The sequence below is a fragment of the Hesperophylax consimilis genome, chromosome 12 (genome assembly GCF_061612785.1).
Source record: "Hesperophylax consimilis isolate HC1 chromosome 12, BYU_Hcon_1.0, whole genome shotgun sequence".
In the NCBI taxonomy this organism is placed as follows: domain Eukaryota; kingdom Metazoa; phylum Arthropoda; class Insecta; order Trichoptera; family Limnephilidae; genus Hesperophylax; species Hesperophylax consimilis.
In genome coordinates this window covers 10,508,951-10,530,748 of record NC_142847.1, presented here as the reverse complement: position 1 = coordinate 10,530,748, position 21,798 = coordinate 10,508,951, and the positions used below count along the sequence as shown (strand labels likewise).

Sequence of the window (21,798 nt, the reverse complement as noted above, 5' to 3'; positions counted from 1 at the left end):
ATGGAAAAATAGTTTACTTTTGGGATCATTTTTACCTTAACATACGTAAAATAAAAAAAATAGCTAGAATTTAACACAAACTTATTTTTCACTATCTTTCTATCATGTTTCAGCGAAACAGTCTTGACACATGTACATACATTGCACTCTTTTGGTCCATCTATTTTTCTTTGATGGGCATACTGCGCATATCTTCTCTCCCTGAAGGTATTTTCCGGTGGTATGAATCGGGCAATTTGGTTCCTCATTAGTTTGCGCAATAAAAAATTTTAACATTTTTTTTTATGTGTGCATAAGTAAATATGATATAATGGTCGAGCAGTGAGCAAATTTCTGCTGCGCGCGACTCGCAGGTAACAACTCTTCCTTCCCATGGTCGCCCGAGTACTGACTGTCCTCAAACTTACAATACAGGTAGGTCAGAAAACTGTGGGTAGCTACTATGGCGCTTATCCTCAACGAGTGCATATTTGACAAAATAATAGCGCAAGCGCTCTAGGGTTAATAAAGATATTGTCTTCATCGCTCAACTCAATTGATATAGCATTATAGCAACTCTGTGGCTGTGTGTGGAAAATTGATCAAGTTCAGTATAATTCGGGTAGCGCTGTGTACGGAAACTAGCTTTAAAGATAATAGCTATCAGTAGGTGACTTGTGGTTTCACATAGCTTGCAAGTATCTCTACAAAAGGTCTTTTTTTTTTTTTTTTTTTCCATTATTTCTGGCTTTCACCCTTCAAGGGTGTTCTTGGCCATCATTTAAAATTATTGAGAAAGGTGTATTGAAAGGTGAATTTAAATATTAATTTTATTTAAATAGGCAAATTTCAAAATTTTAATGAAAATTGGAGTCGAGTTCAGACTTAAAAGAGATGAAATGTTGAATGGAGGGGAGGCAATTTTAGTTAAGGCTTGATAGAAGAGAGGATATTTGTTTAGAGAGGGACAACCAAAAAATATGTGATCTAAAGTTCCCACTTCTAGACCACAGAATGTACAATCTGGGGAGTCAAGGACGTGAATTTTAAAAAGATGGGAAGGAACGGAACAATGACCGATCCTCATTCGAATGAGTGAAGAAATTTCTTTTTTGGAAAAATGAGGGAATTGCTGAAACCACGGTTTTGATGGTATAGTCCTTTGTATTGAGGCATAGCAGGCTCCCTTGGATTGACTAGCAATGTGCCAATACTCTGACCAAACATTGCGGGATCTTTCTTTGATGATGGAAAAAATGTCAGATAAGGGAATGTGGTTTACGAGGGTAACAACAGGGTTGGACGCTCCTTAAGATGCATATATTTTCTATAATATTGACTGCCATGCAGGAGGTCTGAGAGAAATCATATTTGGACTTGTCGCCTTTGGTGAAACTGTGCGGAGGGTTTCTGAGGAAAGGAAGGAGTGAACATGAGTCTTGGAGACACCATGTTGTAGAAGGGGGAAACAGGCCAGCAAATCATTTCAAAAAAGGTGTTGGAACATAAGAATGAGTCATAGAAGTGTGTCAATCAACCATATACTAATTTTATGGTTTTTATCTTTGAGTGGGGAGGGTGGAAGGGAACATAGGATTAGTTAAAGGAACGAAGAATGGGAGTAGATGAGATGTTAGTTTGAGTGCGGTTGTGTAGTTGATTTTTTTTTTGTCAGGACATAGTGAAGTTAAAGATGTCAATGGGTAATATATAATAATTTAAGTGTGAATTTGTGGATCTATAGGTAACGGAGTTTTGTTTAGAGTTGATCTTTCTGCAGCTCAGCGCCCTGGTCTGCGCTTCTCATGTGCCTAAACCCTGCGACATTTACGCGACATCGTCGCAGGCCTGCATCTTCTTCACATCTGCCGACCAGGTCGATCATACCTTCGGCTATCCTGTTTCACACTGGAGTACCCGGAAGACTCCACGTCATCCCCAGTTCTGAACACATCCTTAAGTCCGGTCTCCACCAACGCGGTGTCGACCCGCTGACTTTACCTCCTCAACCACTCCACCGCTGTCATCGCCGCTTACACCTGATATCAACGTAATCTGTCCGGAGTCATCTCTCAACTGCGCTACTGACTCACCCAAATAGACGCTGTGATCACATCTTTCATTTGTCTCACTTCCATATCCCCAAATAAGTATAGTACGTATTTGAAATTTCAGATTAAACTTAATCTCAAATAAAATGTATAAATCAAAGTAGCTATTCGCATCTGTCTGTTTGTGCGCTTAGTTCTTCTAAACTACGCAACGGATTTTAATAGGGTTGTCACTATCAACAAAAGTCAATTAACTCGAAAATGTTATTTTATAGGAAAACAGCTTTCAATTTTCTACTAATCAGAATCCTTCAGGTTTTGATTTTGATTAAACAATTCACACATTCTTCTGATTGTATCGCTGACACCAGTATTATTTGTGGGCGACCAGATAATGTGGAATAAGTCGTTAAACCTAGTTGTTCTGGGTGGAATTTTAAAGTTTATCAGTTTGAGTAAGTCAGGACAATCTATAACGTTATTGCAAACTTTATACAGGATCATGAGATCGAGGTATGTTCGCCGGTTAGAGAGAGTGGAGACGTCTCTGAACAGCATAAAATAAAGTCGCTATCCACGTCTGTCTGTGCGCTTAGTTCTTCTAAACTACATGACAGATTTTGATAGGGTTGTCACTATCATTTTGAGAATTTCTTCCAGATGTATGTAATACATGCATATTATATTAATAGAAAGTAAAGAAATGTCTTCGAGAAACTCCAGGTACAAGTCAGCTAGTAATATATAAAAATTCAGCATACGTATGTATGTTTGTGCTTACAAAAACTCGAAAAGTAGTTAACCAATATCGCTGAAAATTTCAAAGTTTGTTCTTATTAGTGCCAAGAGTGTTGTTTGAGAGTGATTTGAATGGTAGAAGAATGGCACAAGGAATTCTTAACGCAGTATCTCTGCACCAGAACGAGATACGGAGTCAAATTTAAGTCAAAGTAATGTAGTTTTTTAACAGTAAGGCAAACAATGGTAATTTTGTGAGTCGAGTAATTTACGCTGCATTCGGTTTCAAATAAAAGTTCGGTTTGTGCCGCACGGCGATGCAAATTGAGTTGTCTGCCGACCCACGACTCAGAAATGCAACTCACAACTTGCGAAATTGCGCCATTTGGCCTCAGCATAACATTGAAGTAGTGAATGGTGGAAAAAGTGTCGGAGATGCCAGAGAAAGACATTAGCAATAGCGAAGCATTGCAGGGTTCACTAGCATAAAGTTAATTTTAATGAACACGTTCAATTATATGTGAAATACATATTGTTTTTAAGAATATTAAAAACATTTAAGCATGTATGTAGCGTTTTTTTCCATTTTCAACATTCATCTTTGATTGCAACAATAACATTTGGCTGTCATCAGTTGTTTTGTTTTGCTCTATCTAAAATTAATTTTTTTCCATTCTATTTTGTTTTCTGGCCAAAAAAAAAGTGTAGTGTGTTGTGCCTTGAGGGTTCTTCTCCCTTCTGATCTTCCAGGAGTCACTTTTCGCTGCTGATTTCCAGATATTTATAAACTTTTTTACTCCTGTCATTTTTCATACTATTATTGTAGTTGTTTACTGTTGTGAATAATGGAGGGAGATTTCCCTCCTGGACCCCCTACAAAGCCCCCAGATCCCTCTCCGGACCCCCCAGACGGGGAAAATGTAGAAATTTCTGACAGTGATTCTGTCATTTTGACTTCTACCAAAAAAAGGAAATTTACTCCTTCTTCCCCAATAAAACTTGACTCGCCTTCGACTTCACAGTCCCCACCAGCACTTTCTCAACTTCCTCCAACAAACTTTTATTCTCCTCATTCCCGTGGCCCATTCATAGTATACGCCCAAAAAACTGAGCAAGGAAAAACCATCCACCCTCTTGAATTTGGCAAATTCCTATCAAATAGCAAGAATCTTTCAATCAAGCCTGGAGGTGTAAAAGCCGAGGGTCGCTTCCGAATCTCCGTCGAATTCCTCTCAGGGTCAGCTGCCAACAGTTTCATCAAAAATATCTTCATTTCATCTAATTCAAAGTTCAAGGCATATATCCCTACTTTCAATGTCACTCGCATGGGCTTGGTCAGAGGTATCTCGACCGATCTGTCCATCGAAGAAATTCTGTCTTCACTTTCAACCCCCCAACACATTGGCAATCCCATAAAAGCCAGGAGGCTAAATTACAAGGACTCCTCTGAGGGTATAATTTCTTGGAAGCCCTCCCAATCTGTCGTTATCACCTTTGAAGGTCAATCTCTTCCCTCCCATATATATTTATTCTTCAACTCATTACCAGTTGAAATGTATACTTATCCCACCACTCAATGTTTCAATTGCTGCCGTTTTGGTCATACCAAAGCTGCATGCAGATCTCAACCCAGATGTTTTAAATGTGGAGAAAACCACGCAGCTGACCAATGTCCTTCTTCATCCTCACCTAAATGTTTTAACTGCTCAGGCTCACATACAGCTATCAACACATCTTGCCCAGAACAATCTCGCCAAAAAAATATTAAAATTTCTATGGCCTCTCAGAACTTGTCTTTTCTGCAGGCTTCTAAACTATTCCCGCCTGTCAAAAAATCATTTGCTGAGGCTTTATCCAGCAACTCCTCATCCAACTCTCTTCCCTCCACTACAACAACTTCTTCTCGTTCAACTAAATTCACATACAAAAACGCTATCTCTAAACCGGCTCCTGGATACGATCAGCAACAACACAACTCACTGCTCTTAAATCCCAATGGTTCACCTCTATCAAATGCCACAAATGGGTGTGCAAATAATTATAATCCGTCCTCAATGAACTCTCTTAAACTTTCTGAAAAACTCTCCCAAGACAATTCTTCATTTATCCAAACTCTTATTATGCTTCTAATTGACCTTATTTCTTCTCAAACTAATCTACCGTCCAACGCTGCTACTATTATTTCCACATTAAAATCATTTATTCAAAATGACTCTTCAGGATGTCAGAATACTTCAGTGGAATAGCCGAAGTGCTATTTCTAACAAATCTGATCTCCTTAACCTATTAAATTCCAACATTATTTCTTTGGCTGCTATCTCGGAGACTTGGTTTACTCCATCCACCCACTTTAATGTGGGAGGGTATTCCTGTCTCCGCGACGACCGCCCGGAAGGTTCGGGCGGCGGTGCTGCCCTTTTTATTAAAAAATCCATATCATTTTCCCCAATAAATAATATCAAACCCCCCAATGCTGACTTTCAAATGGTTGCAGCTAAAATAAAGGACACATCCTTTATTTCAGTCTATCTTCCCCCAACAGCCCACTTCAATAAACAAACTTGGTTGCAAATTGTAAGTCAACTAAGCCCTCCTTTCTTTATATTAGGCGATTTTAATGCCCATTCCCCCGTCTGGGGTTCTGCTTTCTCCGACCGAGATGGTCGAAGTGTGATGGATTTCCTAGATCAATCCAACCTTTTCCTTTTGAATGACGGATCTCCTACTAGGATCTCACGCCCCAGCACAAACCCCAGTGCAGTGGATCTATCGATATGTTCTACTAGTCTGGCTTCTCTCTCCTCGTGGGTGGTGTCCCCCGACCCTTGCTCCAGTGATCATTTCCCGATCACCATTACTTATCAAACTTCTTTCCAATCAGACAAGTCTCATATTTCGACAAAAATTAAAACGAAACACACCAAATGGGATGAATTTAACTCTCATATGGACAAGTTCCTATTAAATTCACCCGCCACCGATATATTTTCCGTCAAAGATGATTATAATAACTTCAAATCAATGCTCATAACTGCAATAAATAAATCAAATCCTCCCCCTAAAACTAAATCTCTCAAAAAACTCCCTCCAACTCCCTGGTGGGATGAGGAATGTTCCAAAGTAGTAAGAATTCGGAAAGCTAAATCTCTTTCCTATCGTTACAATATGACTATGGAGAACTATCTTATATACAAAAATGCTGAATCCAATGCCAAAAGGGTATTGAGGTCAAAAAAAAGATCTGGGTGGTACAACTTCTGCAGTTCAGTATCTCCGAACACTCCAATTTCGGAAGTTTGGTCTATGATCCGAAGATTTAGATCCTCCTTCAGTTCACCATCTCCTCGAGCGTCTCATTCTAAATGGATCGATGAATTTTTGGACAAAATTGCCCCCCCTTCTGTACCTAACTTAGATGAAATAACGCCCATCTATAATACTCCTATGTCTAATCATTGGCTAGACTCTCCGTTCACCTTAATTGAGCTAAAAAATTGTTTATCAACAGTCAAGGACTCATCTCCAGGCAGAGATGGTATACCTTACAGCATAATCAAAAATAGTAATGATAATGTTCTAAACCACTTCTTAAGCATCTTAAATAAAATCTTCCAGACTGGTATAATGCCTGATGACTGGAGTTGTCAAATAATCATCCCTATTTTAAAAACAAACAAATCACCAAATTCTGGATCCAACTACAGGCCAATCGCTCTTTCATCCACCCTCAGTAAACTTTATGAAAAATTAATTAAAAACCGATTAGAATTTTTTGTCGAGAGTAAACAGCTTCTCTCTCCATCTCAATTTGGATTTAGGAAAAAAAAATCCACTCAAGATAACCTTGCCATCATCAGTACTGATATTAATTTATCAATTTCTAAACAGGAAGTTTGTCTTGCCGTCTTTATAGATATAGAAGGCGCCTTTGACAATGTTTCCATCCCAATCTTGAAAAAAAAACTTCTAGGCCTTGGCCTTCCCCCCATGTTTGTTCAATCTATTATTAATCTATTTCTAGATAGAAAAATTTTCATTGAACTTCCAGATATTTTTCCTCAAAGTAGGTCTATTTGGAAGGGTTTACCACAGGGCGATGTATTGTCCCCCTTACTGTATAGTATATACACATATGATATGCATGTCGCTATTCCCCCACAAGTAAAAGTTATTGAGTTCGCAGATGACATAGCTTTCTTCTTATCATCCAAAATCATCCCTCTCGCCGTCAAATATCTTAACGAAGCCATGAATGCCCTTTGCACATGGCTCACGTTAAATGGTCTTGAACTTTCAATCCAAAAGACTCAGTGTGTCACCTTCTCAAACCGCCATAAAAACCCCCCCGTTCAAATTTTATTTAAAAATTCTCCAATCCCCAACGCTTCTGAAGTAAAATTTTTGGGAGTAACATTTGATAGGAAACTTAAATGGTCTTCCCATATTAATAATTTAGTTACTAAATGCGAAAAAAATTTAAATATCATCAGATCATTATCTGGCGTTTGGTGGGGTGCTCACCCTACTTGCATTAAGTTGCTTTACAACGCACTTATTCGAAGCTATCTTGACTATGCCTGCCCACTTTTTAGTACTGCCTCAAAAAATGTACTTGATAAATTAGACAAAATTCAATCTAAATCTTTGCGAATTATAACTGGAGCGATGCAATCGTCACCCATCAATTCCCTTCAAGTAGAATGTTCTGATCCTCCTCTTTATTTAAGGCGTCAACTATTTGCTGACAAATTTGTTCTTAAATGTTTAAATTCTAAATGTCATCAGGTTATCCCCAGCGTCTCGTTGTTCATTCACTCAACTCATTCATCTACAATCAGAGCTTCAACTAAACCTCTTCCTGGCATCTGTAAAAATTTTAAGTCTCTCTCAGAGCTTCACATAATCCAAAATGATCTACTTCCCTTATACAAATTAAAATATAGTCACGTCACCCTATCCCCAACAATAATAGAAGGGATCGGAATCCTTAAAAGCCATTCCAATCTCCCGGCCCGAACTGTCAATAATATGTTCAATGACATTATTTCATCTAAATGGCCCAACTTTTCTCTTTTATTTACTGATGGATCCAAATCTCCCGACTCTCCTAACTGTGGTATAGGTATTAACGTTTACCACAATAATTCTAATGACAGAATATTTCATTCAATTTCAAATCAATTTTCAATATTTTCAGCCGAGTGCATTGCAATAATAGAATCTCTCAAATATATAATCAAAAATAATTTCGAACATTCCCTCGTTCTCTCTGACTCTCTCAGTTCCCTCCAAAAACTTAAATCCAGTCCTCTTCTTCATCCTGATGATCACTTTGTATGCCTTATTCGAGAGATGATAGCCTCCATTCAAAGCTCTGGTAAAACTGTAACTCTGATTTGGATTCCTGGACATGTTGGTATCATGGGTAATGATATTGCGGATGCCTTGGCAAAACAAGGAGCGTCCAACCCTGTTGTTACCCTCGTAAACCACATTCCCCTATCTGACATTTTTTCCATCATCAAAGGTAGATCCCGCAATGTTTGGTCGGAGTATTGGCACATTGCTAGTCAATCCAAGGGAGCCTGCTATGCCTCAATACAAAGGACTATTCCATCAAAACCGTGGTTTCAGCAATTCCCTCATTTTTCCAAAAAAGAAATTTCTTCACTCATTCGAATGAGGATCGGACATTGTTCCGTTCCTTCCCATCTTTTTAAAATTCACGTTGTTGACTCCCCAGATTGTACATTCTGTGGTCTAGAAGTGGGAACTTTAGATCACATATATTTTGGTTGTCCCTCTCTAAACAAATATCCTCTCTTCTATCAAGCCTTATCTAAAATTGCCTCCCCTCCATTCAACATCTCATCTCTTCTAAGTCTGAACTCGACTCCAATTTTCATTATAATTTTGAAATTTGCCAATTTAAATAAAATTAATATTTAAATTCACCTTTCATTTCTCAATAATTTTAAATGATGGCCAAGAACACCCTTGAAGGGTGAAAGCCAGAAATAATAAGAAAAAAAAAAAAAAACATTCATCTTTTTTTTTTACTGCACCCGCCCCTATAGTGCAGCTGACTACATTTGCAGTCCAGTGAAATTATTACTACCCTGAGGTGCACTGCATTGTGTATGGCTATGTTTTAAATGTATTTCGTTAAATTTCAAACTAAAAAAGTTGATATTTGCAGAAGGGTGCCGATTATAATTTTCAATATTATATTTGGATTTTAGAAATTTACTAAATTTCACCCGTCTCATAGGGGTTAAATAATACATCCAACTCCAGTAATACTCCCCAACGTTGGCCGCCAGTGTAGCTTGTTGACATTGACATTCCTCCCAATGGTGGAAAATTTAATTTATTTAGTTCCTGGTGGCAGTGTTTTGCGCTTCATAATTTGTATTTTGGTCAATGTTAATAAATTTTAATTTTAGTCAATATTGATTGACAGAGTAATCTAAATATGCAAATGACTGTGATTCTACGCAATCGGAGATTTGAGGTAATATAAGAATATAACCATTGAAGGATAACATAAGTGGTTTATGGTTAAGTGATAGATTCGCAGCACTTAAATTAAAGGAAACAAATCAATAATATTTTGTATATTTTATTGTCCTAATCATATTATGTATCATTAAAAATTTTGTAAAATAATTTATTTACATATTAAATCTAATCAGATGTACTACACAGAACGATGTAAAAAAAATCCATGGCGTTTAAATCACATAAACATAATACATTTCATTACATAAAATCGTTCAAGAAACGTAAGAGAAAAATATAATTCATAAGATATAAAATAGCCATCAACAATGCTGCAGACTAGCTGAACAATAATAATTGCCTTGCCCATAAGAGTAGATATAACTGACTGATGTAAAATAATTGCTTCGCCCATAAGTAAACTTACTGACTAGCAAAACAATTGCCTCACCCATTAGTAAACTTACTATCTGAAGCAAAACAATGTCTAATTCATCAGTAAATTTACTGTTGAAGTGAAACGATTACCTTGCCCATTAGTAAACTTACTGTCTGAAGTGAACTGTCTCGCTTATTAGTAAATTGACTTATTTAATTGATTTGCGCGTTTGATAGGTTCATATCCAAGTCTGCAGCTTTGTGCTCATTCCTTGAAAACAAGAGCAGCATAACTCAAGACAGCTGTCCAGTATTGCGTGATTCCTAAAGAACTAAGACCGTGTTTGTTGGTTGCCCGAAGAAATAAAAGGCGAAGAGCGGACTACGGTGGCGAGTGTCTTCATTTGCCGGAGATCTCCTTCATGCGGTTGAGGGCGGAGCCGGCCTTGAACCAGGCAATCTGCTGCTCGTTGAGTGTGTGGTTCAGGGAGATCTTCTCCACAGAGCCATTCTTCTGCTTGATTTCGGCTTGCAGGGGCTGTGAACAATTAACATATAGTTTTAAAGTCATGTTCAATTTTGTAAAAGATAAGTTTTAATAATCTGGATACAGTCGCCATCTATGTATTGTTTGAATAGTTAATTATTAGAAATGGTGTGAATCTGTGCTAACATTTTTAGAGCTCTAATATGTCGATAAACAGGTGCCTTCTTTTTCATTGTGTATATCAACAACTGTCAATGGATTAGTATTTTTAATCTATAAAGGGCCTGTTCCCAGTCTAAAAGTGTTCTTTCCTTCAGAAATTTATTACAGTAAACAGTGTTTAGCTCATAGACATATGAATATTAGTAGACCTGCCCTAAGTGATTAAAAGCGTATTATCCCCACTCCCCATACCGGTTCCATTGAGCCGGCTGGGCTCGCGTACGGCCTCAAGTGATATTTGAAAACGTGACGTCATCATTCTTGTGCGAACTATGGTCGAGGCATCATCGGTTCATTTTACGAAATAACACGGCAAAATGTTTACTTGTACTATGAAAACTGGTAAAAATAGATGCGAAAAAGAGAATAAACCCAATTGTCGTATTACATTCCATATATAAGCATTATTTTATTTTATTTTAAGCATATTCACATCGTATAATATGAATCAGTTGTTACTATCACATCGAGAAACGTCTGGACGCGAAACACAAAGCTGGTTGGTTGCTGGGAAGTAAATTATGAACATTTATAAAAGTGTCTTAACTAAATACTCTGAAACTAACTACGACTGTGAATATAGAAGCTGCCTTACTTTGCCGAATTTGGACTTCGCAAATTTGTTCATAACGTGGCGAGTAATTTGCGCTCCCATGTAAAAATGTCTATTCATTCAAAGCAGATTTTACTTTTAAGAAGTAAATGGTGATATTATAATGCGAGATGCCTATTTACTGTCAGATTGATTTATTGACGAATCACAGTCATCTTCACTCCCTTCGTTCTTCAACAGTTGATTTTACCCCTCGCCTTTATCTTCTCGTCTATTAATTCCTATGTCTGTGGTTTAGCTGTACGAGGGTCGGGCCCGTTATCAATAAATTGTTATTGGCAACGTAAATATTAGAAAAAGCATGTTTTGTGATACGAAATAAAAAGGTTAAAATACGACAAAAGTGTTTCCAGTGAAGGTCCAAAACCAGAAAAATATACAAGTCATAGTCTTGATATTCAAGAGAGAATAGAGAGAGTTTGTAGCACAGTTGATATGGATGGACCATTCATCAAATACAGTGAAAATCTATTGTGTTTATGGATCTTTAAGGGATCAGAAAAAATACTACATTCATCTGATAAAGCATGAGATTCTGTAGGTTCCAATGTCTGCGATGGGCTGGACATGTTGAAACGGACAAGTATCACAGGCGTTCGGAATGTCGGTGTCTACACCTATTGGACCGTGAGAAATCGACGAGCCTAGTTAAAGAGGGCAAATTGAGTGGGGGGGGGCACAATCCTCAGCAATAAGGCAACGACTCAAGAAGAATAATAAGTTGGTTGATGCAATACCTTTCCAGGGGCGATGCCAGCAAGGCCGAGGAGGGAGATCTTGGAGTCGGGCTGCACCTTGTCGTAGTCAGAGGGGTTGGCGAAGGTCAGAGGAAGCATGCCCTGCTTCTTCAGGTTGGTCTCATGAATCCTGCAAACAAACACGACAAATTAGTACCAAGAGAATTCACAGAAATCCTTACTAAAAAGTTTGGAGTTCCCTTCAATACATTGATGCATATTGCATATGAATGAACCTCCCGATGTAGCAAGTATATTTATTTTTATGTGATACCTCAAAAGAGCGCCCCTGTCTGAAAAGACAGGGGAACTACATCGCCAGCCTGTTGGACAGCGTTGTGAGGCGGGGTTAAGTTAGGGGCTGCAGGAAGGGATTTATTGATGCGGGTCTCGAAGAGGCCCAAACAACACACGAGTCGAAGAAACAACCCATTCTCATGAAGCCAGAATCAACTGTGAATGGGTGTTCCGCTAGTGTATTGTCGAGTTTCATGCACATGCACCACTGCACACTGTGCATGAAGCTCGACTGTCGCTTTAAGAACTCTGTGCTATAAAGTGTAAAGCTTACAAATACAGGTTTTCTAAGTAAAGTTATAAATGTACTTCTGCAATGTACAAAATAAATCCCTATATTTGATATTTTTGTGTGTTTATTTAAAATGTTTTTTTCAAAACGAACACATTTATTTGAATGTGAAAAAATCCTTCATTATTGCTTTCTTTGAGGTTCCTAAATGTGAGCATTCTAAGTACAAAACCAAAATGAAGTGTCGAATCAAGGAATTAAATTAATGAATTAGTTCACTTGACCAGATGAATAAGACTGAATTGATTCATTATTGTGAATGAATCTGCCCATGGCTACTGCACAGGATATCAATTCATGCTAACTCCTTAGAGCAGGCTCCATTGAAGTACCTGTAGAACAGACTCAGCATGCCTACACTGCCTGTGCCTACATGCCCATTGGCTGTTGATCTCATTCATCTCCCGCTCACCTGGCAAAGGACTTGACAATGATGGCCCTGCCGCCGAGATGGCGAGGCTCGAGCGCGGCGTGCTCACGACTGCTGCCCTCGCCGTAGTTCTCGTCTCCCACGGCCACCCACTCCACCCCCTTGGCCTTGTAGGCGCGGGCCACATCGGGCACACCGCCCCACTCGCCCGTCTGCTGATTCTTGACGTTGTTCATCTCATTGTTCTCAAAGTTGATGGCGCTGCAAGAGAAATAATGCTTTCATTAGCTCAAGTAATATAAAAAACAGATAAAAAAAATATACTCCACTTCATCAGCCAATGTAACAATGTATTGTTAACCCTTCTACACCAGAGGGGGGTAATACACGTACCCCGAACGAGAGTTTTGTGCTGTATTTAATTTGTTTCCTAAATCACATACTCTAGGTAATTCTAGAAAAACTATTTGGTGTTGCGTTTATAAAAAATTATCCCTTTCATATTAATATCTATCCATTTCCTGCAAAATTACTCTCCCCTCTCCCACCAGTATCCCTCAAATTCGTCACCACAAAAGCAGACATATAAAGTGCATTTTAATAAAAAAGGGCTACAATAATATATGTATTTGAGTAATCCTATCTCTTTTACCATTTTTCATTACTTAATTATATTTGATACGGCTGCTGGGCGAAGATGGGCGATGTCCAGTTTAAATGGTAACTAATATCTGAGTGTTATTGGAAAGGGCAAAAAGAATATTAAGAAGTATGATAATACATACATACACACCCACAGTAACAACACGACAAAATACAATATTCTACAGCAGCACACATAAGCGTAACTACATTGCCCACTCTCCGATACAACGACTTCACACCGTGGGAAATCATTACTTGGGTGATGTTGACATATTCAATACCAACTTGGCAAGTTTTGTGGATCATTTAAAACATTTATTTCAACAATACTCCTAAACACATCATGTAAGCCTACAAATAGCTGTAATTTTCTGTTTTTGTTTCTTGTGTTTGTATGACTTGTTGCATAGCTTTTATCAAATGTAATTTTATTCTTATTTTTTATGTTTCAAAGTATCTGTCAAATTAAAATTATACTACCAACCATGTAAAAGCCCTCTGGGCGTTAAATAAATAAATAAATATATGGGGGACCCTAGTGATGATCCCCCTTCAGGTGATGTGTGATTTTTACCTTCAGGTACAGAAAGGTTAACGATGAACATTGAAATGAAATTGAGAGACGATGATTTGGATGGGCCAGCTTCAGCAATATTCTAAAAAGCAGTAAGATATAATACTTCTAAATGTGTGAATTAAAAAATGTATACAAAGTTCGGAGCACAAATATTAACTCTAACCAAGAAAGTTGTGACAAAAATTGCCACAACTAAGAGCCATGCTAGGTATCCTTCTTGTGAGATGGAAATACAAGTGGACAAGAAGCACGTCTGAGGTGCCGACATTACCATCTCAATCTCCAACCTCACGTGGAACAAGGCTGGGCATATGGCACCACTTTCAGATGACCGTTAGAATCAAAGTATCAATTTGGGAAAGGCCTGTGCCTAAAGCTGGACACCAGAAGGCTCATGAAGAAGAATAGTGTAAAATGGTTATAATTATTGGTAGATCTGAAAAACAGGGTCAGTAGAGGCTCTAGTAATATCCGGACGGCCTCCTGAAGAGCAAGTGCTATCTCTGGACCTACCCGATGAACATGTTGTTGGAGATGTTGTCCAGATGCCCTCTGTACTTGAGCCAGGGTCCAGCAGCGCTGATGTGATCGGTGGTGCACTTTCCCTTGACCTTGATGAGGACGGTGAGGTCCTTCAGGTCCTGCCCGTCCCACTTCTTGAAGGGGGACAGCAGCTGAAGGCGCTCGGAGGCAGGGTCCACGGAGACCTTGACACCTGAAGATATTACATCAAATTAATTACATTCTCGAATGAAAAACCTAAGTGAGTTCACCAAATACTGTAGAATAGTTATAATACCTCTGACTTCCGATATTTACCATACATTCTGATGGCAGTATGCTACTCTAGCGCCTCCTAGCGATGCGAGTTGGTTTTTTTTCATACATTTTAACGGATTTCTTGTGAAATATTTTATTATGTTAAAAAAATTATAAATATTAGGTAACCTACATATGACCTTACTGCTTTTTTACTCAAACATAATAAAGTGCCAAGTTGCACTGCCAATACTAACACGTTTACAAATTATTTGAAATTTTTTTTTTTTTTAAATCTTGCTAAATATTTAAATTAGGTTTTTTTGTTGTTTTTATATTGACCCAATTGGGATTGACCTTACACTTAGGGGGTATTTCACTATCTCTGATTATGTTCTGACTAAGCACTAATCCGCGGATTAGTCATTTTTTCGTTTTCACTATATCTGAATAACGCTAACGCTCGGGTTAGAGTTCGATTTGACTAATCAGTGCTCGAACGTCACGTTAGGCGCTATTCCTCGAATCAAAGATGGCGTCAAAACATTCCGAGTTTGACAGCGGAGAAGTGAGTCGAATTTTGTTGAATGAATTTGAATGCTTGTATGATCCATCCTAATTATTTGATTGTGTTCAAAATAAGAAACAATGTATTAATTCTAAATCTAAAATATCTAAAATGACCTGATAATCAACATAACATAACCAAAAAAATGCACACTTTGCGGTGTGTGGACTGTGACGCTAGACAGCCGTGGCAGTAGATGGAGTAACTGCAAACATTTTGCGATGTTGCCAGACTATTTCGAGTGTTATTTATCCGGAAGCTCGGCAACAATGGTGAAACGGTCGCCGTTGAATAACGAATTTATTCTGATCCTTAAAGCCAGCCAACGGATAGCTAGTCAGATATTTAGCCCGACATAGTGAAATACCCCCTTTCGACAAAACCGGGGTATGTATGACTCACGTGTAACCTGTCAGATTTCAATCATTTTGGCAGGATTTGAAAAATGCAAATTATGAAATCGACATTTGTAAAAATAAATTTTAAAAAATACCAGTAAAAGTTTAATTATTTTTATTTTTCTTAGTTGTGACTGTAATCTTTTTATTTTTCTGTCTTGTTTTGTTTAGATTACTTAGTATGATGAAGTGATAAAAAAACTAGTATTTAAGTTATAAGGTAATTCATAACAAAAAATAAAATAGACTGGAATCCCTTATTGAGGAACAGGAAAACAGAAAATAGTTAATTCAATGGTTTATATTACCGGAGCCGTCAGACGGGGGCGCCTCGTAGGTGTCCTGGCCGGGGTCGAAGCCCCGGGCGGGGAGCTCATCAGCGAAGGGGTCGGACAGCTTGAACTTGCCCTCCACGCCGCGTAGCTCATCGGTCAGTGGGTTGAAGTCCAGACGACCTGTGGAAGGAACACTCATTGTAAAACACGGTTCCATGATAACTCAACAAGCCTTTAAAAAGTGATGTAAAGTCATTAAAAGCGATTAAAAAGAAAGACAAACATTCCCGGGTTACGAATAACCTGACAATATTTGAAAATTTCTTGCTACCACCATAGTATTTATTATTATTTATTTGTGTTTTTTTACAATAAATATAAAAGGTTTACAAGTCATACTGTTTTAATTTATACTACACTTCCATTAAAAGCATTTGCTTGTGAATGGAAGAGGAGTGTACATTTGCGAAAAAATAATATAACTAACAAAGTAAAAAAATTATAAAATTAAAATCCATACAAATTATTGTATTTGGAAGGAAGAAAAAATATATATTATGGAGGATAAATAGAGTATAGTGGGATAATTTGCAGTGAGAAAAATGAAGGCAATGTTGGTAGTTCTTATTCGAAGTATGATACAGTTAAAATGACCGAAGGAAATAGGGTCCCATTAGCTCAGTTGGTAGAGCGGTGCCCCGGAAAGACAAGGGTTTTGGGTTCGAGTCCTAGATGTGACTTTTCTTTTTCTGATTTTTCTGTTTCAGATTTTTGTTTAGGAATCGCTAATATTATCTTCAATAATTAAATATATTACAATTTGAGGTTTTACTCACTAAGTTTTTCCAAAAAATAAATATATTTTTTCATTTATAAATACTAAGTCCACCATCTTTGCACAGGCAAAATTTTACACTTATAATGATAGTAGTTGAAGGAATTAAAATATTGTTAGGTTATTTGTAATCCTGGAATTTTTGTCTACTTTTTATATAAACAACAAAAATAGTCTTTAGATTTATATTGGTGCACTCCTAGTGGGTGATTATTACATAAGTCATTGGTGATAGCTGATGACTTTTATTGGCTCTCTAGCTAAGATTGGGCAAGAGTATTAGATAAATATACAGGGTTTTCCAATAAGAGGTGTTATTTTGAATAGCCCGTTATTTCGGTAGATGTTACTTTTGAAGCTGTCATTTTTTTACATTTGACAAGTAGAAACTACGCCATTCATAAAAATGGAACGATACACGCTTCAACAACGCATTGAAATTATTAAAATTCACTTGAGTGAATCAAATGCAAATCATCCTGAGTGATGAGGCCCATTTCCACCTCAGTGGCTTCGTCAACAAGCAAAATTGTCGCATCTGGGGATTGGAAAACCCAAGAGTTATTGTTAAAAAGCCTCTCTATCCTCAACGTGTGACTGTTTGGTGCAGTTTATGGTCCGGCGGAGTCATTGGACCTTACTTTTTCGAAAATGAGGCTGGAGCAACAGTTAAGGTGAATGGATTGCGCTATCGAGAGATAATTAATGATTTTTTATGGCCGGAATTGGATGGTATTGATCTGGACATCGTTTACTTTCGACACGACGGCGCTACGTGCCACACAAGCAACGAAACCAATGATCTTTTACGATTGAATATCAAAATAACACCTCTTATTGGAAAACCCTGTATTATATTTCACCCAGTGGAACCCGCCCCTGAAGCAGAGAGAAACATTTTTTTTTACATTAACACACATCAGAAGAGGCCATCAGAAAAATGATTTCCCTCAGGGCCTATGTCATCTTCATAGATGGTCTTTTTGAGAAAAGTAAGTTCTGGGAAGGAAAAAGATAGGTGGTCAGGAATCCGGGGATAGTGTGTCCAGGAGTGACGAATGTATGAGTCCATCCCTCCCACTGCGGTGCAAGATGACGGGTCGAGAGAGTCCGACTGGAGAGATCAAAGGATCTCCATCAACCGGCCTCTCCCGATATAGCCCGCGATGCACTTGGTGGGCAGAATAATTTGCCTTCAAGACCTGGACAAATCTCACACCCGGACACTTCTACTAAGTCACCAAACGTAGCAAAGTAATTTGTTATAGTTAAATCATACAATGAATGGTTCCTGGGGCGGCGGTCCCCATACCCGCCTTTCAAATTTGGAGCAGTTCCGAGAACTGGAGGCGAATGTCTAGGAACGAGACCCAGTGGAGAACATTTGTAGATTTGGCCGAGTGTGACTGAAGTATAACGTACCAGCGATGGACAGGGCAGTGACCAGCTCGGGGCTGGTGACAAAGCAGTGGGTGGCGGGGTTGGCGTCATTCCTGCCGGTGAAGTTCCTGTTGTAGGATGTGACGATGGTGTTCTTCTCTCCCTTCTTGGTGTCACGACGGTCCCACTGCCCGATGCAGGGGCCGCAGGCATTGGCTAGGACCTAACATCAACAATAAACCAAATTTTAAGTAAGCGGTCAATCAGTTTGATTGAATGCTTTTTAGCTAATCAGAGAAGAAAGACCCTCTTAGTCAGTTTCCTGGAGGATGAAGTGACGCTTGATGCCGTTGACTGGCGGAATGACTTCAGCATTCTACATTGAGTTCCACAATTTATTTTTTATTGTGAATACCGCACAAGAGTCTCAACTGCTTCCAACTGTCCAGAGCCAGTGAAACTATGTACCCAATCGAAGTGTGTTGTGAAGCTGAAGATGTGTTGGCGAGAAGGAGATCGGTAGAGGAAGGTGGAGGAGTACCTGACTATTCAAGCAACGTTCCGAAAGGTGGTTTTACACGGGGCGATACTGAGTGTCTTCCACTCTGGAACGTGCCGCAAATATACCATATATTATTTTTAATTAGTAAATTGTGAAATAGCACGAATTAATAAAATAAAATTTACTTGCGCACGTCAGGATTTGAACCCGCGACCTGCGGATTGCAAGTAGAGAGCCTTACCCCTCGACCACGCAGGGCGTCAAAAACATAAAGAAGATTACCAAACTGAGCCAATAAAAAACATAGACAAATAGCAAAAAAAAAAAAACATTGAAACTTCTTGTATTTTTCAAATCAGTTTCACAATATTCATACTATTTTCATTACTATTGTACCTACATGTGTAATAAAGGGAATGATTGAACTTACGGTGCCTCCGAAGTCGCGCAGGATCTTGGCGATTCCATCCCGCTCGATGGTGGCCCTGATCTGCTCCGACCCGGGGGTCACGTTGAAGGGGATCTTCGACTTCAGACCGTGCTTCATTGCCTGCACACGGAACGACACTTGTATTAGATATCAAAAATTCAAGGTTATGTTCAATACGGTATCATCCACAGTAGTAGCTAGATTCTGGACATATTGAACGATTTGACAAAATTTCTCAAATGTCTTCATCTAAACTTTATTTTCTTTTGTTTTTTCATTGTTGTTTTACATACCTACAGCCTTACCAATAAAAGTGTTTTAAATTTTACACAACTGACAACCATTTATTTAAGCATTCATTCATTAATGGTTGTTTCTCAGCTGTGTAAAATTTTAAATATGTTTATTAGTAAGGCCCTTATTTTATGTGAATTTATATTGTAGAATCAAAACAGTACATAGATTTCAATGGAAGTGATACAAAATTACACATATTATGTATTTTATAGTGGGTGCCAATAACATATTTTCTGGTAATTTATTTTAGTTTTATTTATTTAAATATTTAATATAATAGATAAGTTTTGTGGTAGATACATTAAGTAATTACCGGGTGACATGTGTAGTGAATGTGTGTATGTGTGTGTGTTTGTAGGGGTGAGAAGTGGCAGTATACTTGAATCTCTCATAACGAGCACCTCCCATGGCGAGAAATTCACATAATGAGAAAAAAAAATGCTCCCTTAGCGAGTAAAATTGCGCATAGCGAGTGAGGCAGAGAGGGAAAGTCCCATCTTCACGTCACTCACTTGTTAGCCGGGATTTTCGTGCTAGTGCGTCAGTCTCTGGTTAGCACTCGTTCCGCTAGCACGTTAGTGTCGCATGTGATCACACATTATTTGTGCAAGGTTTAATAATGCTTGCAAAAATGTCCCTATTCTCTGTTGTTAATTTGTATATTTCTAATGTTAACCCCTACGTGTTGTGTGCATTATAAATTTATAAAAAATGTATGTATTCTGTAGGTATTGTGGACTTGTGACTGTGGAAGGATCGTCTGATCAGAGATTGGAGGAAGCATGAATTGGTATACGTAGTATTAAGTGTTGTTGTGGTTCTCACCTCCTTGACGATGCTGGCGCAGCGGCCCATATCCTCGTAGGAGGAGTTGGTGCAGGAGCCGATGAGGCCCACCTTGATGTCCATGGGCCAGTCATTCTGCTTGGCTGCGGCGCCCAACTTGGCGATGGGGTGCGCCAGATCGGGGGTGAAGGGCCCGTTTACATGTGGCTCTAGCGTGGACAGGTCCAGTTCTATCAGCTGAATAGGACAAATAGATTAGTTTCTCATAAGCTTAAACACGACACTGACATAATAATATTCAGCAGGCTTCATGTTTCATTCCAGCACCGTCACTTTGTGATTTTTTCCCTTTCTGTTTGTCATGCTTGTATATCTCTTCAAGAAGTCATAGCAGAGGATTTTGATTGCACATATTGCAAGCAGCATGTGAAAGTTAAAATAGTGTTATATCAAAAATATTGTAAAACAAAAAATGTTTTGTTCATTAATGTATTGTTATAGGTTTGAATTTTAATTTTCCTCAATGAAGTTGCTTTAAAGAGTTCATAACAACAGCAAAATCAGTTTTTTGTTCTCTCTAAAAATTAAGAAGTTAAGTTTTGAAGTGAACTCGAGTAAACTGTATGCAATGGTTTTTTTTGTTATTTTTTTTTGGAGTGTTATGCCGTGTTGCGCTAACTCCTTCTTTAGCCAACGTTTCGGACAGCATTGCAGTGTCCATCATCATCATGCAATGGTGTCTCTTGAAGTCACAACACGAGGCAATCCAGTATAAAAAATTAATAATTCGAATGGTAGTGCTGCAGTACCGGCGCGCATGTTCCGTGATGTCACAAACTTTTCAGCCGGCCGCAAATATCAACATTTTGACGACTTACATCTTTGGTATTTTCCAAATGTTTAAAAAGTTCTGTCCTTAGCATGCTCTAATGAATATGATACTAAAAATTTGAAATTTCATTGTAGAATATTACCTTATTAGTATTTTTGTCTGTCTCACAAAAATCTCTAATGAAATATTTCAGAGATTAAATATTATGTTCAATATTCAGCTCTCACAAAGTCCCATTCAGAGGTGTTTAGTAGAATTTTCCGTTGATAATATCAGCAAGATATATTTTTCATTAATTACCTCATCATAGGGGGCGTTGGCATCGGGGGTGAGCAGGGGCTTGTACTTGTTGGCTTCACTGGCCACGTCACTCCTGTTGGTGGCCTGCAGGTACTTCTCCATGCGGCTGTTGTAGGGGAACAACTGCAATTAACAAATACCAAAATTGATTAGTCAAATAATCTAGAAATGTTGTACAGGTACTGTATGTTGAACTATTCCAAGAAAGGATGTAGGATACAGCTTGACTTTAATAGCACAAATACAGTCTTGAACCGTCTAGCAGTCAAATCGATGGGCTTAAATGCCAATTTTATCATTTTCCGAGCATGGTTGCGCTCGTTAGGTGTGTCAATAGCCAAGCCGATATTGACAACGAAATAAATAAGAAATTGCTCTACGATTGCAACACCGGGGCGGGTATTGTCAATTTGACAATTTAGAATTGAAATACACTCCCTTTGATAAGCATTGGAAGTCTGAATGTTTTTTTGACTTAGTCAATGAGGTCTTAAGCCATAACTCATGATATTTTGAACAACTTTTTAGTTCAAGTTAACTTCAAGTTAG

The 21,798-nt window shown here is 38.3% G+C and overlaps 1 protein-coding gene across 1 annotated transcript in view; it reads right to left on the bottom strand.

The window, feature by feature from the left end:
- Window positions 1–9,374: 9,374 nt before the first annotated feature.
- The window catches only part of LOC149419113 (putative aconitate hydratase, mitochondrial), a 38,304-nt gene continuing 25,880 nt past the window's right edge, over window positions 9,375–21,798 (bottom strand). Inside the window, exons 7-15 of the mRNA XM_089638119.1 lie at window positions 21,250–21,372; window positions 20,157–20,354; window positions 19,035–19,154; window positions 18,145–18,325; window positions 15,921–16,067; window positions 14,401–14,602; window positions 12,708–12,926; window positions 11,707–11,836; window positions 9,375–10,185 (exon numbers count right to left, since the gene is read on the bottom strand). Coding sequence (XP_089494245.1) covers window positions 10,048–10,185; window positions 11,707–11,836; window positions 12,708–12,926; window positions 14,401–14,602; window positions 15,921–16,067; window positions 18,145–18,325; window positions 19,035–19,154; window positions 20,157–20,354; window positions 21,250–21,372 — 1,458 coding nt within the window. The 3' untranslated portion in view covers window positions 9,375–10,047. The remainder of the gene's footprint in view (window positions 10,186–11,706; window positions 11,837–12,707; window positions 12,927–14,400; window positions 14,603–15,920; window positions 16,068–18,144; window positions 18,326–19,034; window positions 19,155–20,156; window positions 20,355–21,249; window positions 21,373–21,798) is intronic.